Below are 17,190 nucleotides of genomic sequence, written 5' to 3'. Positions count from 1 at the left end.
CGGGGATCGGCCGGGGTGGCGACCGACCAGTGGGTTGGGGATCAGGATGGCGATCGGCTGGTGGGGTGCATCAGGCCATTGATCATACAGGGAGGCCAGCAATGGTAGGGGGGAGGGGGGGAGAGGCCAGCAATTTGGGGGAGTGGTCAGGGGGGTGATAGCCAGGGGTGGGGGGGGGGCAATATCCAGGAGGTTGGGGGGAGTGACAGATCTCTCTGAGATCGGTGCATGCACAATGGTGCCCTTTAGTTTTCATCATCTGGCTTCCTGGCGAGAACAGACTTCATCCACTCCACCTACTGGAGGGAATCATGTTTTGCCTTTTTTTCCACTGAGTGGCATAAGATTGTGTCTGAGAGCTCACCGAAAAAATGGGTTTTCACGCTCGTTTGTTTTTTTTTGTAAGATCGCCCCTCCTAGAGTTTCACAACATAGAAAGAGGCTCTTTGGCCCATCATGTCCATGCCAGCCATCAAGCAACTATCTATTCTAATCCCATTTCCCAGCACTTGGTCATGCCTTGTATGCTATATAATTTCAAGTGCTCATCTAAATACTTTTTAAATGTTGTGAGGGTTCTGCCTCTACCACCCTTTTCGGCAGTGAGTTCCAGATTCCTACCCCTCTGGGTGAAAAAAGGTTTTCCTCACATCTCCTATAAACCGCTGCCCCTTAACTTAAATCTATGCCCCTTGGTTATTGACCCCTCTGCTAAAGGGAAAAGATCCTTCCTATCCACCCTATCTATGCCCCTCATAGTTTTATACACTTCAATCAGGTGTTCCCTCAGCCTTCTTTGATCTAAGGAAAACAACCCCAGCCTATCCGGCCTCTCCTGATAGCTGAAGCACTACAGCCCAGGCAACATAGAGTCATAGAGGTTTTCAGCATGGAAACAGGCCCTTCGGCCTAACTTGTCCATGCTGCCCTTTTTTTTTAAACCCCTAAGTTAGTCCCAATTGCCTGCATTTGGCCCATTTCCCTCTATACCCATCTTACCCATGTAACTGTCTAAACGCTTTTTAAAAGACAAAATTGTACCCGCCTTACTACTACCTCTGGCAGCTTGTTCCAGACACTCACCACCCTCTGTGTGAAATAATTGCCCCTCAGGACCCTTTTGTATCTCTCCCCTCTCACCTTAAACCTATGCCCTCTAGTTTTAGACTCCCCTACCTTTGGGGAAAGATATTGACTTTCCAGCTGATCTGTGCCCCTCATCCTGGTGATTCTCCTCTGCACCATCTCTAGTGCAATCACTACCTTCTTCTAGTGTGGTGAACAGAACTGCACGAGGTGCTCTAGCTGTGGCCTATCTAGTGTTTCATACAGCTCCATCATAACCTCCCTGCTCTTATATTCTGTGTCTCAGTTAATAAAGGCAAGTATCCCATATGTCTCCTTAACCACCTTATTTACCTTCTGATGCCTTTTCAGATCTCCATGGCTTCTCCAAATCCCTTCCAGCCAGGAGCTTGCCAGCCCGACCATCAGAGATGACAGCAGCACCTCAGTTGCATGGAGGTCCTTCTCCTGCTCCTGACTCTCTCTGACTAAAACCTGACCCTTGAACTGCTCTTCGCTGACCTTGAACTTCAACGCAAATGCTCCTACCCTTGTTATTAGGCAAGATGATAAGAATCCTGTGCTCTGAATGTTACGATCTCTCCAGGTCCTAGCTTACCAAACACAAAGGGACAAAAACAAAATGGTTTCCATGCCAACTTAGTGTAGCCAATCAGCTCAATATAGATTGGGAATTAAATCCAGACCTCCACCGGTTTGAATGTCTCCGTATCACTCCAGATTGTGAATGAATAAACTAAACTGAAGGGTGATCTCTTCCTACAGTTATATAATGGGGCAGTGACTAAGATGTGGCTTTGGCGTCATTTACAATGCAACACCTATTTAGCTCCTTACTGTGTACAGTAGTGTGATTATTGAGAATGGCTACTGTGTATGAATAATGCTTCCTTCAATCACATTTAAACAGTGATTGATTTCTGGTGGAGTTAATTTGATATTCTCATCATCCAGGTGGTCGGAGGAAAGATAACAGAAACGGGGCAACTCGGGGCCTTCATCACTAAAGTTAAAAAAGGCAGTTTAGCTGATGTTGTTGGCCATTTAAGAGCTGGTAAGTATATGTTCTGCATATCTATCTTCATGGCTAGCTCTGTAAAATTATTTTTTCTATGTTGTGACATTCCCTATTATCTCTCACTGTCCAGCAAATACATACCAATCTATTAGCTTTACAAGCTTTGTTTGTGTAGAGCACACACTTGTCGATTACATAAGTAAAGGAAACTTGGAAAGATTTCCTGTTTGAGCTTTCCCAAATTCCTAAATGTAATAACTGCAAAAATGTACATGATTAATGGTGGGATTACAGTGATGTGGAGATGCCGGCGTTGGACTGGGGTAAACACAGTAAGAGTTTTAACAACACCAGGTTAAAGTCCAACAGGTTTATTTGGTAGCAAATACTATTAGCTTTCGGAGCGCTGCTCCTTCGTCAGATGGAGTGGAAATCTGCTCTCAAACAGGGCACAGAGACACAAAATCAAGTTACAGGATACTGATTAGAATGCGAATCCCTACAGTTTGGTAGCAAATACCATTAGCTTTCGGGATTCGCATTCTAATCAGTATTCTGTAACTTAATTTTGTGTCTCTGTGCCCTGTTTGAGAGCAGATTTCCACTCCATCTGACGAAGGAGCAGCGCTCCGAAAGCTAATGGTATTTGCTACCAAATAAACCTGTTGGACTTTAACCTGGTGTCGTTAAAACTCTTACTGGGATTCCATTGTCCAGAGGAAATCCTCCCTTCTCATCTGTTTTTTATTGTCAGAGGATATGATTCGCGAATTGGTACAAAGTGGGTGAGATTGAGCATTATCATTAGGAGAAAGGCAAGAGAGTCACGACCTCAGGACTTGGAAAAGTGTTTTACAGCCAATAAAGTATTCTAAACTGTTATAAAGAGGGAGATAATGACATTGGAATTAGGAACAGGAGTAGGTCATTCAGCCCATTGAGTCTGCTCTGCAGTTTGATATGGTCATGACTGACCTGGTTATGGTCTCAACTCCACTTTCCTGTCTACCCCAATAACACTTGACTCCCTTGTTGATCAAAACTCTGTCTATTTCAACCTTGAATACACTCAATGACCCAGCCTTCACTGTTTTCTCTGGGTGAGTATTTCATAGATTAACAAACCTCTGAGAGAAAAAAAATCCTCATTTTCATCATAGAATCATAGAAACCCTAAGTGCAGAAGGAGGCCATTTGGCCCATCGAGTCTGCAACGACCACAATCCCACCCAGGTCCTACCCCCTTATCCCTACATATTTACCCGCTAATCCCTCTAACCTACGCATCTCAGGACACCAAGGCGCAATTTTAGCATGGCCAATCAACCTAACTCGCACATCTTTGGACACATCTTTAGCATATCCTAAAAGGCCGCCCTCGTATTTTTACTATATGTTCCCAAATAAGCATCCACCCAATCAAATCCCCTCAAGACCTTAAGTGTTTCAATAAGATCACCTCTCATTCTTCTGGGTATTGGCCCAACCTGTTCAACCATTTTTCACTAAATCCCTTGGTCCCAGCAATAAGTTGAGTGAACCCTCTCTGAACTCAAATAAGGAGACCAGAACATAGACAGTTTTCCAGATGTACAGGTCCTGTACAGCTGCAGTAAAACATTCCTACTTTTACATTCCATTCTTCTTGCAATAAATGCCAACATTCCATTTATCTTCCTCTTGCTCTGTCCCCCCCCTCGCCCTGTCCCCCCCCTCGCTCCGTCCCCCCCCTCGCTCCGTCCCCCCCCTCGCTCCGTCCCCCCCCTCGCTCCGTCCCCCCCCTCGCTCCGTCCCCCCCCTCGCTCCGTCCCCCCCCTCGCTCCGTCCCCCCCCTCGCTCCGTCCCCCCCCTCGCTCCGTCCCCCCCCTCGCTCCGTCCCCCCCCTCGCTCCGTCCCCCCCCTCGCTCCGTCCCCCCCCTCGCTCCGTCCCCCCCCTCGCTCCGTCCCCCCCCTCGCTCCGTCCCCCCCCTCGCTCCGTCCCCCCCCTCGCTCCGTCCCCCCCCTCGCTCCGTCCCCCCCTCGCTCCGTCCCCCCCTCGCTCCGTCCCCCCCCCCCGCTCACCTCTCTCACCTCCACTTTCTCTCCCCCTCTCTTACTCTTTCCCGTGCTCTTGCTGTCTCCCTCGCTCCCTCATTCCCACTCTCCATCCTTGTCCCCTTGCTGCTTTAAATGGTGTCTGCAGGAAGAAGAAATGTTTTTATACTGATGTTTATTAGAACATGTACCTTATGACGTGGCAATTGAACCAGGCGCTGTTATATGAGATTTCTATTAACAGTAAAAGCTTGTTACTGATTTCCCAACCAAATGAAGGCAAAATGCCATAAACTTAGTTGGCAGAGGATGTAGAGCATGATTGACACTATGCAATCTTAGAATCCCAACAGTGTAGTCCCATCAAGTGTGCACCGACTTTCTGGAACAGCATCTTACCCAGGCTCACACCCTGCCTTATTCTCATAACCCCAAGCATTTACCATGCCTAATCCACCTAATTTACACAATTTTGAACACTAAGGGGCAATTTAGCATGGTTAATCCACCTAAGCTGCACATCTTTGGACTGTGGGAGGAAACCGGAGCACCCGGAGTAAACCTACGCAGTCATGGGAGGACATACAAACTCCACACAGCCAGTCACCCAAGTCCAGAATTGAGCTGGGGTCCCTGACGCTGTGAGGCAGCATTGCTAACCACTGTGCCGCCCTATGTTCTATTGTTATTGGATGCAGCACCTATCACAATAACATGTACACAGTTAGCTCATTAAATTTACTAGAGTTACAAGGTGCTTCATTGTGGCATACAAAAAGTCATGTTAAACAAGAAATTACTGTGAAAATCCCAAGGAGGAGATATTAGGAATGGTAGCAAACTGCTTGGTCAGAAAGATTAATTTTCAAGGATACTTTAATGGAGGAAATGGAGAGGATGTTTCCTCTTGTGGGAGAGTCAAGAACCTGAGGGCATAATATCAGAGTAAAGGGTCACCCATTTAAGACAGAGATCAGGAGAAATTTCTTCTCTGAGGGTAAAGGTAAAGTCACCATAATCCCAGATGACCAGAGCTGACTGATTTAACCTGAGGATCACCACACCTCAGGTGAGGAGCAAGGTTCAGAACATAGGGCCTACATAAATAACTTCAGCCAGTATCGGATTTGAACCCACACTGTTGGCGTTGTTTCACATCACAAATCAGCCACCCAGACAGCTAAACTAACCGACTCCCAGAGTTAATCTTTGGAATTGTTTACCACCGAAAGCGATAGAGGCTGGTTCATTAAGTGAGTTCTATGTGAGATGGACAGATTTTTAATTAATAAGGGAATCAAGGGTTATGGGGATAAGGTGGAAAAGTGGAGTTGAGGATTATCAGATCAGTTATGTTCTCATTAAATAGCAGAGCAGACTCGATGGGCCGAATGCCCTACTTGTGCTCCTACGTCTTGCGGTCTTTAAGGAAAATTCCAGACGGTGAACAAAGAAAAGTACAGCATAGGAACAGGTCCTTCAACCCTCCAAGCCTGCACGACTATAATGCCCTAACTAAACTAAAAAAAAACCTTCTGCCCTTTCTTGGGCCATATGCCTCTATTCCTTCCCTATTCATGGACCCATCCAGATGCCTCGTAAATGTTGCTAATGTGCCTGCTTTCACCACCTCCTCTGGCAGCGCGTTCCAAGCACCCACCACTCTGTGTGTGAAAATCTTCCCCCGCACATCTCCCTTAAACTTTCCCCCTCTCACCTTGAATCTGTGCCCCCTTGTAATTGACACTTCCACTCGAGGAAAAAGCCTCTGACGATCCACCCTGTCTATGCCTCTCATAATTTTGTAGACGTCTATCAGGTCTCCTCTCAGCCTCTGTCTTTCTAGTGAAAACAATTCTAGTTTGAGGCATAGATGGCAGAAGGCTAAGCTAGGGAGGAGCTATAGGGCATGAGGAAATCACAGAGAATGATGAGGGCCAGTCTAGAAGAGACTCTTCAGCTTTTGGGAACAGTGTCACTGCTAGTATTTCAGTTGGATTGGACTGGTGACCAGAGAGGATGCCCTGGAATGCAGGTAAGAAGGAGTGAGGGAATTGTTGTTGAGAGTGTTGGGTGGTCTATTAAAGGGGATGGGGGAGGTGACCCGTTGCCTCTGGCATCCTTCATGAGCCACAGAATACCTGATCGGGAGGAGTCCCGAGCCAGCAAGGAGGTGGTTAGATTTTACTGAGCTCTCCCCATGGTGAAGGCATGAGGCCCTTCAGTTTCCATTCATTGTCCTTCAGGTGGGAAATGCCATCCATGAATTTCCCAGTCCCTTACCTGATTCAGGAATGCATGGGCCCTGCAAGTCTGCCTTTCCTCCCAATGTTAACGTCATCCCAAGTTACTTCACAGGAGCCTCATTAAAAAAAATGACACCAAGCTACATTTGGAGATAACCAAAAATTCCGTCTCAGAGGGAGATTTTAAGGAGCATCGTAAAGGAGAAAAGTGAGGTGGAGAGGTTTGGGGAGGGAATTCCAGAGCTTAGGGCTCAGGCAACTGAAGGCACGGTTCCCAGTGGCGGAGCGATTAGGATTGAAGTTACATAAGAGGCCAGAATGAGATGAGTGCAGTGATCTCGGAGGGGCATGGGCTGGCAGAGAGGCCATGGAGTGATTTGAAAACAAGCTTCAGAATTTTAAAAATGAAACATTTCTTAACTGGGAGCCATTTTAAGTCTGTGCTGAATGAACAGGTTTTCACAGAATCACAGAATATCTCAGTGCAGAAGAGGCCCTTTGGCCCATCGAGTCTGCACCAGCGCATGATAGGTCCTGACCTGCCCACCTAATCCCACTTGCCAGCACTTGGGGCTCATAGCCTTGAATAATGTGCCAGGCACTCATCCAGGTACTTTTTAAAGGATGTCAGGCATACCCTCCCAGGCAGCGCATTTCAGACCAACGCTACCCTCTGGGTAAAAAGGTTTTTCCTCAAATCCCCCCTAAACCTCCCACCCCTCACTTTCAGCTTGTGTTCCCTTGTAACTGACCCTTCAACTAAGAGGAATAGCTGCTCCTTATTCACCCTGTCCATGCCCCTCAAAATCTTGAACATCTCAATCAGGTTGCCCTTCAGTCTTCTCAAGAGAAAACAACCCAAACCTATCCAACCTCTCTTTATAACTTAACTGTTCCATCCCAGGCAACATCCTGGTGAATCTCCTCAGCACCCCTTCCAGTGCGATCACATCCTTCCTCTCATGTAGCGACCAGAACTGCACACAGAACTCCACCTGTGGCCTCACCAAAGTTCTATACAACTCCATCATGACTTCTCTGCTTTTGTAATCTGTACCCTGATTGATAAAGACAAGTGGGCCATATGCCTTTTTCACCACTCTATTAACCTGCCTTTCCACCTTCAGAGATCTATGGACAAAAGACCTTTCGTTCTTCAGAACTTCCCAGTGTCAGACTTTTCATAGTATACTTCCTTGTCAAATTACTCCTTCCAAAGTGTATTACCTCAGACTTTTCAGGGTTAAATTCCATCTGCCGTTTATCCACCCATTTGACTATCCCGTTTATATCATAGAAACCCTGCAGTACAGAAGGAGGCTATTCAACCGATCGGGTCTGCACCAAGAACAATCCCACCCAGGCCCTATCCCCGTCACCCCACATATGTACCCCGCTAATCCCTCTAACCTACACATACTGGGACACTAAGGGACAATTTAGAATGGCCAATCAACCTAACCCGCTCATCTTTGGAGTATCTTCCTGTAACCCAAGACACTCAACCTCACTGTTAACCATCCGCCCAATCTTTGTGTCATCGGCAAACTGATCCTACTCCCACAAAGTCATCTATGTCATTTATATTATTGACGAACCATAGGGAGCCCAGCACCGATCCATGTGGTACGCCACTGGTCACTGGCCTCCCGTCATTGAAGCAGCCGTCTGTCATCACCCTCTGTCTCCTACCGCTAAGGTTTTGGCATGATTTAAGGGCAAAAAGAGGAGAATTTTCGATGACTTCAGATTCTCAGACTGTGGGAAACTGGCCACGAAAATGATGGATTACTCAAATCCAAATAAGGCCACAGTGGATGATGTGTCAAGCAATGATTCTCCAAAGAGCATTTCCATACTTTCTAGCAGTCATATTAAGAGGGATAAATGTGAGTGGCTCATACATCTGGATGTTAGGCTGAATAAGGTGTGTTCCTATTTTTAAATGAGGCACAAATAGAATTTCACTGCTAAGCCTTAGTCAGTCCCAAATATCTAACTTTTCGTCTTTTGATTTTTTTTTCCAATCACGGCACAGAAATCGTCACATTATTTCATGTACTTCCATCATTCTTGCATGCACAACAATATCAGAGTTAGTGCATGCTGTTAGATATCTGTTGAATCTCTTGTGAAGAGGAAGAAGGAGACTTATGTAAGGATGAGACGTGAAGGCTCAGTTAGGGAGCTTGAAAGTTACAAGTTAGACAGGAAGGAGCTAAAGAAAGAGTTAAGAAGAGCCAGGAGGGGACATGAGAAGTCTTTGGCAGGTAGGATCAAGGAAAACCCTAAAGCTTTCTAGTGAAAATAGGTATGTCAGGAGTAAAAGAATGACTCGGGTAAGATTAGGGCCAGTCAAGGACAGGAGTGGGAAGTTGTGAGTGGAGTCAGAAGAGATAGGAGAGGCACTAAATGAATATTTTCCATCAGTATTCACACTGGAGAGGGACAGTGTCGAGGGGAGTACTGAGATGCAGGCTGTTGGACTAGATGGGATTGAGGTTCATAGGGAGGAGGTGTTAGCAATTCTGGAAAGGGTAAAAATAGATAAGTCCCCTGGGCCGGATGGGATTTATCCTAGGATTCTCTGGGAGGCTAGAGAGGAGATTGCAGAGTCTTTGGCTTTGATCTTTGGGTCGTCATTGTCTACTGGAACTGTGCCAGAAGACTGGAGGATAGCAAATGTTGTCCCCTTGTTCAAGAAGGGGAGTAGGGACAACCCTGGTAATTATAGACCGGTGAGCCTTACTTCTGTTGTGGGCAAAGTATTGGAAAGGATTATAAGAGATAGGATTTATAATCACCTGGAAAGGAATAATTTGATTAGGGATAGTCAGCACGGTTTTGTGAAGGGTAGGTCGTGCCTCACAAACCTTATTGAGTTCTTTGAGAAGGTGACCAAAGAGGTGGATGAGGGTAAAGCAGTTGATGTGGTGTATATGGATTTCAGCAAAGCGTTTGATAAGGTTTCCCATGGTAAGCTTTTGCAGAAAATACGGACACATGGGATTGAGGGTGATTTAGTGGTTTGGATCAGGAATTGGCTAGCTGGAAGAAAACAGAGGGTGGTGGTTGATGGGAAATATTCATCCCGGAGTTCAGTTACTCGTGGTGTACTGCAAGGATCTGTTTTAGGGCCACTGCTGTTTGTCATTTTTATTAATGACCTGGATGAGGGCATAGAAGGATGGATTAGTAAATTTGCGGATGACACTAAAGTTGGTGGAGTTGTAGATAGTGCGGAGGGAAGTGGCAGGTTACAGAGGGACATAGATAAGCTGCAGAGCTGGGCTGAGAGGTTGCAAATGGAGTTTAATGTGGAAAAGTGCGAAGTGATTCACTTTGGAAGGAGTAACAGGAATACAGAGTACTGGGCTAATGGTAAGATACTTGGTAGTGTGGATGAACAGAGGGACCTGGGTGTCCATGTGCATAGATCCCTGAAAGTTGGCACCCAGGTTGATAGGGTTGTTAAGAAGGCGTACAGTGTGTTAGCTTTTATTGGTAGAGGGATTGAGTTTCGGAGCCAGGAGGTCATGTTGCAACTGTACAAAACTCTGGTGCGGCCGCACTTGGAGTATTGCGTACAGTTCTGGTCGCCGCATTATTGGAAGGATGTGGAAGTGTTGGAAAAGGTGCAGAGGAGATTTACCGGGATGTTGCCTGGTATGGTGGGAAAATCGTATGAGGAAAGGCTGAGGGGCTTGAGGTTGTTTTCGTTAGAGAGAAGAAGGTTAAGAGGTGACTTGATAGAGGCTTACAAGATGATCAGAGGATTAGATAGGGTGGAGAGTGAGAGCCTTTTTCCTCGGATGGTGATGGCTAACACGAGGGGACATAGCTTTAAATTGAGGGGTGAGAGAGGTAGGTTCTTTACTCAGAGTAGTAAGGGCGTGGAATGCCCTGCCTGCAGCGGTAGTGGACTCGTCAACATTGAGAGCATTCAAATGGTTATTGGATAAGCATATGGATGATATTGGAATAGTGTAGGTTAGATGGGCTTTAGATTGGTTTCACTGGTCGGCGCAACATCGAGGGCCGAAGGGCCTGTACTGCGCTGTTATGTTCTATGTTCTGTCTGTTGTGGGCGGTACGGTGGCACAGTGGTTAACACTGCTGCCTCAGAGCATCAGGGACCTGGGTTCAATTCCCAGCTTGGGTGACTGTGCAGAGTCTGTACGTTCTCCCCGAGTCTGGTGGGTTTCCTCTGAGTGCTCCAGTTTCCTCCCACAGTCAGAAAGACGTGCTGGTTAGGTGCATTGGCCAAGCTAAATTCTCCTTCAGTGTACACGAACATGCGCCGGAGTATGGCAACTAAGGTATTTTCACAGTAACTTAATTGCAGTGTTAATGTAAGCCTACTTGTGACACGGTGGCATGGTGACACAGTGGTTAACACTGCTGCCTCACAGCTCCAGAGACCCAGGTTCGATTCCTGGCTTGGGTCACTGTCTGTGTGGAGTTTGCATGTTCTCCCCGTGTCTGCATGGGATTCCTCCGGGTGCTCCGGTTCCCTCCCACACTCCAAAGATGTGCAGGTTAGGTTGATTGGCCATGCTAAATTGCGCCTTAGTGTCCTGGGATGTGTAGACTAGAGGGGTTAGCAGGGTAAATGTGTGGGGTTGTGGGGATAGGGCCTGGGGTGGGATTGTTGTTGGTGCAGGCTCGATGGGCTGAATGGCCTCCTTCTGCACAGTAGGGATTCTATGATTTCTACTAATAAATAAACTTTAAAGAAGTGTATCGACTATTACTAGTGTTCTGTGAAAAATGTAAAATATCAGAATGTGTTATTTATATTGCAATTTTTTTTCAGTATGAAAATGTATGAAAGTTGCATGTTTAGAAAAGGTGTAATAATTGTGCAACCTTTTTTCTAGGTGATGAGGTTCTTGAATGGAATGGTAAACCGTTACCAGGAGCTACAAATGAAGAAGTGTACAATATCATTTTGGAATCAAAATCAGAACTTCAGGTTGAAATAGTTGTTTCAAGGCCAATTGGGTAAGGTTTGAAATCCTGTCTAACGCTACTTCTGAAGTAAGGAGCTAGTTGATGTACAACAGGGGTCAGCGCTTTCTCGGAATCTTGATGACAGGACACATGTGTCCATTTCACATCCATATTGTGTGAATTTCTTTTATTCAAAACCACAACTGTGGAAAAGGAATGCAGAATGAAAGAAGATTGAGATTATCATCATGCAATTCCGCACTATTCCCTTGAGTTGAGGAAATGTCATGCTGCAATATTTAGTTAGATTCTTTGATGTAGCTATATTGTCAATTAAGATCCAGTAGCACCACCATGCACACTTGAGAGCTCCGCACCATGATCAGTGATAAATGTATGCCTGTATTTATTGAAGCACTGTTTAGAATACAGGGGAGCTTGTGATGTTTTCGGCCGTGTCCCTGTCTCTGAGCCAGAAGCTGCTTGTTCGAGTTTATCCCAAAATTTAATTGCCAAGGAAAATTCATGATGTGACCAAATTTAAGCCCTTCCAACATACCTGTGGCAGGCAATAAGATTGGAGTGGCACCCATCAAGCTGTCGCCTCAAGCAACAGGCTGGTGACCTGTCCCAGGAAAACCATTTCATGTGCCATCAGACGTAGAAGAGAAGGAAGAAATGGAATCCAATGTTATAAGTATCAGGGCGATTGGTGAAAGTGTTTTTACATTTAAATTGTCCTCCTAATTACCACGGACTCCTGATGTTACATTTATGAAGGCACACATTTTAGAGAAGGAAGTTAGAAAATTGAAGAAATATAAATACAAAATAAAATGCTGGAAATACTCAGCTGGTCAGGCAGCATCTGGGGAAGGAAAAGCACATGTTATTCAAGTCTATGACCTTCCATGAGAGCCTTTTGGTTTTCAGTGTGGTGACAATGCCTTGGAGGAATGCAGTTGACAGCACATCTACGACATTGAGGAAAATTACAACAGGGGATTACAGTGAAGTACAGAAATGAAATTGTAATAGAATTCCATGGATTCCATAGACAGGTGCTGGTCCCGTAAAGGATAAAGGTGAGGAGAACATTTTGGTGGGAAGGGGAACAGTCAGAAGTTGTGGCCCTCATGGAAATCAGGCAGGATTTTCTACCCCAACAGTGTTTTGCGGAAGTGGCCCACAATTGGCAGGCAGTGGGGTCCTCTGGTCCCAGTGCTATAAATGTGGTTGCCCATTGTTCTCGCCCTCCATCGCTGGGGAACCCATGGTGGGAAGGGGTTGCGCGGCGAGACTGGAAGATTCCGCCGGCAGGACCAGCGGGAAAATCCCATCCCAAGACTCCTGTAGACTGGGAGCAAGTTGCAGATGGACCTCAAAGGTAATAATTTCTGAATCACTCTCTGCCTTGTGCTCATGAGCACAGTAGCAATAAAATACGACAGTTAACATCTAGCTGAAGAAATGGTGCAGGAGGGAGGGCAACCGATTGTGAGGTCGGAGGGACTTATTCAAGGTGGACAAGGTGCACTTGGGCAGAGCTGGGACCAGTGTCCTCGCTGAGAGATTATTTAGGGGAGGGTGAAAACTGAGTTGGCAGAGGGTGGGGTTCTAGTCTGAAATAATAAGGCAGGGATTTGAGTCACAGAACCCCCCATAACCTTTCAAGAGCTTTGGGGAACCCCAAGTATGCTTATCATGTTGATGACTTGTTTCAGCTCTCTCCCATGAACCCCCTTCCATAGCCCCCTTCACATGAGTCACCTACTGAAGTCCCCCAATAAGTCCCCTCCCAAATTCCCCTTCCCATGGTCCCCCTCACATTGTATTTAGTTTTTTGCCAAGATTTAATGATTTTAAATGCCTTTTCAGGATATGCTTGAGACTGCCAAGCTCACTCTTACTGAGTAAGAATGCTTACCTACCCAGCTCCTCCGCCCCTTTTGCTGCTTCTCTGCCACTTAGGCCACTGCTCCACTTGTTCAACCGCTTCTCTGTCCAGCAACAGAAAAGAACAAGAAATCAAATTGGCCAATCAAAACCTTGCCTCTCTGAGCATTGGTTACTGATAAACTCAGAGAGGGTGGGCTCTGATTGGTCAATTTTATTCTTAAGTTTTCTTTGATTTGTGGCTGCTGCTGTTTCTGAAACCTTTGTTTTTTCATCAGACTTATGCATACACTTTAGATCATGCACTATTTATTTCCAGATTTTAAAAAAACAGCTTCTTCTCACAAGGTTTTTGGAGCTTTCAGTTTGGGAACCCCTGCATTACAGAATAAAAATAATGTACAAAGAGGACTGGGAGAGACAAACAGCAAAGGGGTTAGACAAAGGGGATAAGAGTCAGGTGAAGGTCCAACATTATTGAACAATTTATCAAGGAAAAAAAACAACAGACTCTACTATTGTACTTTAATTAAACTCTATCAAGCTCTTCACAGGACTCTTCAGTAAACAGTCTTAAATCTCTAAGTAAACAGTTTCTAACCTGTACTAGCTAGCTACTTCTGACACACACTCCCAAGGATTTGCTACACCCTATTCACAGATCCCGATCAATACATATGAACTGTTTGTCTGAAAAGACTGGTAATACCTATTCAGTAAGGCTACAACTTGTTCCTTGGTCTTTGAGGGTTGGCTGATGATTCAGGATCTGCATTCGTCGATTTGGGCTTCCTCTGTTGTTTAGGGCTAATTCTGGTCTTCGGGACGTCTCATCGGGGTGGTCTTCTAGGTCTGGTCAATCTGATGATGCTCGAAACGAGGTATAAGGAGCTGGAGGTGCTGTGCTGCTCAGCTGCCAATTGAAGGTGCTCTCTGGAGATGCCATTGGAGAAGGTGCAAAAGTAGGGAGAGCTAGGGCTCCAGGTTACACCTTTTATTCCCCCTCTTCGTACTCTTCTTAGATTCTGTAGCCTTTTAAAAAATACTAATATTGGGCAGGGCAGAAAGATCCAATGAGGTAATTACTTCCCATCTTTGGAGGTTGCAGAACATGGTTTTGAACCTTCAACTGTCAAGAGCTGTCCTTGTAAAGCTGTTCTTCTGGCCTCCTACTGAGCTGGGTGCCACCAAGTCTGCATAACATTCTTCTAACAAAGTAGGTCCACTAGAGATGTGAACAATGTCGCCATTCACACCTGGCCAGGTAGTTCCAGGCCTGTCTGGTTTCGACAGAAAGTTGATTGTCCAAGCCTGGCTGTATGAATACTGTGTTCCAGCTCTGCAGCTTGCAAATAGCAGAGCCCAGTTAGGTTTAAACTTGGCTTCCACATTTTGAGTTTTTTATCTATGCTTGAAAAATAGCAAACTTTTTGCAACATTCCTGGAGGTCATGGGTCACCTGACCACAGGGGAATTACAAGGCAGTCAAGAATGGGTTTGGACTGCATGTGCCTGAATGTAGCATGGTAAATAAGGTCAGTGAACCTGTAGAGGTAAATAATAACAATCTAGAGTTCCCTTAATGTCCATGGACACAGAGCGAAAAGAAAACAGTGAAACAAAGCTTAAGGTAAATTTAAAAGCAGAATACTGTTGATGCTGGAAATCTGAAGTAAAGACAGGAAATCATAGAGTCATTGAGGTTTACAGCATGGAAACAGGCCCTTCAGCCCAACTTGTCCACGGCGCCCCTTTTATTAACCCCAAAGCTAGTCCCAGTGGCCCATATCCCTCTATACCCATCTTACCCATGAAACTGTCTAAACGCTTTTTAAAAGACAAAATTGTATCTGCTGGTCACAGGCCTCCAGCTTGAAAAACAACCCTCTACAATCACCTTCTGTCATCAAGCCAATTTTGTATCCATTTGGCTACTTCGCCCTGGATCCCATGAGATTTAACCTTATGCAACAACCTACCATGTGGTACCTTGTCAAAGGCCTTGCTAAAGTCCATGTAGACAACGTTGACTGCACTGGCCTCATCTACCTTCTTGATTACTTCTTCAAAAAATTCAATCAAATTTGTGAGATATGATTTTTCACTAACAAAGCCATGCTGACTGTCCCTAATCAGTCCTTGCATCTCTAAATGCCTGTCGACCCTGTCTCTCAAAATACCTTCTAACAACTTACCTACTATAAATGTGAAGCACACTGGCCAGGCTTTTCCCTGCAGCCCTTCTTAAACAAAGGCACAACATTTGCCACCCTCCAATCTTCAGTCACCTCACCTGTGACTACCGATGATTCAAATATCTCTTCTAGGGGACCCACAATTTCCTCCCTAGCCTCCCACAGTGTCCTGGGATATACTTCATCAGGTCCCGGGGATTTATCTACCTTAATGCACTTTAAGACTTCCAGCACCTCCTTCTCTGTTATATGTACACTCCTCAAGACATCACTATTTATTTCCCCAAGTTCCCTAACGTCCATGCTTTTCTCAACAGTAAATACTGATGAGAAATATTCATTTCGGATCTCACCCAAATGCTGTAAAAATTTTCAACAGCTCAGGCAGTATCTGTGGAGAGAAACAGAATTCACATTCCAGGATGATAACCTTGTCCAAACTGGGAAGAGTTTGAGATGTAACAGGTTTTGAGCTGAAGGTGGATGGGATCAGGACAATCTTTGCTGGAGTGAAAGACAGGAAAGATTGAATGACCAAAGGCATTCTTGCAGAGCCAAATGTAGATGGGGCAAAAATAGGAACAATGGAGCTGGAGAGAGGGTGTGCCTCTGTAAGAAATCAAAACACAAGAATACTGAAATGTGCAAAGAAAATGAAATACAGTTTACAGTCTGAAATTGTTGGACTCAGTGTTGAATTTGGAACACCTCAAAGTGCCTAATTGAAAGTGAAGGTTCTATTTTCATATTTCCTATCAGCTTTTCCGGGGTTATTTCCAGTTTATGATAAATGTCAAGTTTATTTCAATGGAGAGCCAGACTGAATACAAAAGATAAAGGAAATAAGAGGAGCAATGCGTGTAATTTGAATGAGGAACATTAGGATAGGAATGGAGTGTTAAGCCCCTTGAATCCATTCATCCATTTAATGAGATTATAGTTGATCTGTGATGCAACTCCATCTCCTTTGCCCCATATCCCTTAATACCTTTGGTTTACAAAAATCCATCAACCTCAGAATTAAGTCGCATTTGAACAACATCAGTTGGTATTTGCGGAATAGATTTTTATGCTGAAATATTTCCTAATTTCACTCCTGAAAAGTCTGGCTCTGATTTTTTTGTGTCTGCCCCCGGTCCTAGAATCTCCAACCAGCAAAAATGTTTCTCCCTATATGATCAGTTCCCTTCATATCTTTAAAACTTGGATCAAATTGCCTCTCAACTTGGTAAATTGCTGGGAGTACAACCTGAGTTTACATAATTTCTCTGCAGAACTTAACTCTGGGAGCTCAGGTCTCATTTTGGTAAATCTGTGCTGCACTCCCATGGGCAGCAAGGTAGCACAATGGTTAGCACCGCTGCTTCACAGCTCCAGGGACTCGGGTTCGATTCCCGGCTTGGGTCACTGTCTGAGTGGAGTTTGCACATTCTCCCTGTGTCTGCGTGGGTTTCCTCCGGGTGCTCCGGTTTCCTCCCACAGTCCAGAGATGTGCGGGTTAGGTTGATTGGCTATGCTAAATTATCCCTTAATGTTCCGAGATGCGTAGGTCAGAGGGATTAGCGGGTAAATATGTAGGGATACGGGGATAGGGCCTGGGTGGGATTGTGGTCAGTCAGACTCGATGGGCTGAATGGCCTCTTTCTGCAGTGTAGGGTTTCTATGATTCTATGACTCCCTTCAAGGACAAATATTTTATTTGTTTCCAGGATGTGAGTGTCCCTGAGGACACCAAATGTTGCACAGCCATAATTGCTGTTTG

The 17,190-nt window shown here is 45.3% G+C and overlaps 1 protein-coding gene across 1 annotated transcript in view; it reads left to right on the top strand.

Annotated features, from left to right (window-relative positions):
• Positions 1-17,190, top strand: part of LOC144494018 (regulating synaptic membrane exocytosis protein 1-like) — a gene marked incomplete at its 3' end in the record, with an annotated part of 567,179 nt that overhangs the window by 199,113 nt on the left and 350,876 nt on the right. The window contains exons 7-8 of the mRNA XM_078213592.1: positions 2,041-2,140; positions 11,265-11,388. Coding sequence (XP_078069718.1) covers positions 2,041-2,140; positions 11,265-11,388 — 224 coding nt within the window. The remainder of the gene's footprint in view (positions 1-2,040; positions 2,141-11,264; positions 11,389-17,190) is intronic.

The sequence above is a fragment of the Mustelus asterias genome, chromosome 5 (assembly GCF_964213995.1).
Source record: "Mustelus asterias chromosome 5, sMusAst1.hap1.1, whole genome shotgun sequence".
NCBI lineage: Eukaryota > Metazoa > Chordata > Chondrichthyes > Carcharhiniformes > Triakidae > Mustelus > Mustelus asterias.
The sequence above is the reverse complement of the archived record's forward strand: the minus strand, read 5'-3'. Positions and strand labels throughout refer to the sequence as shown.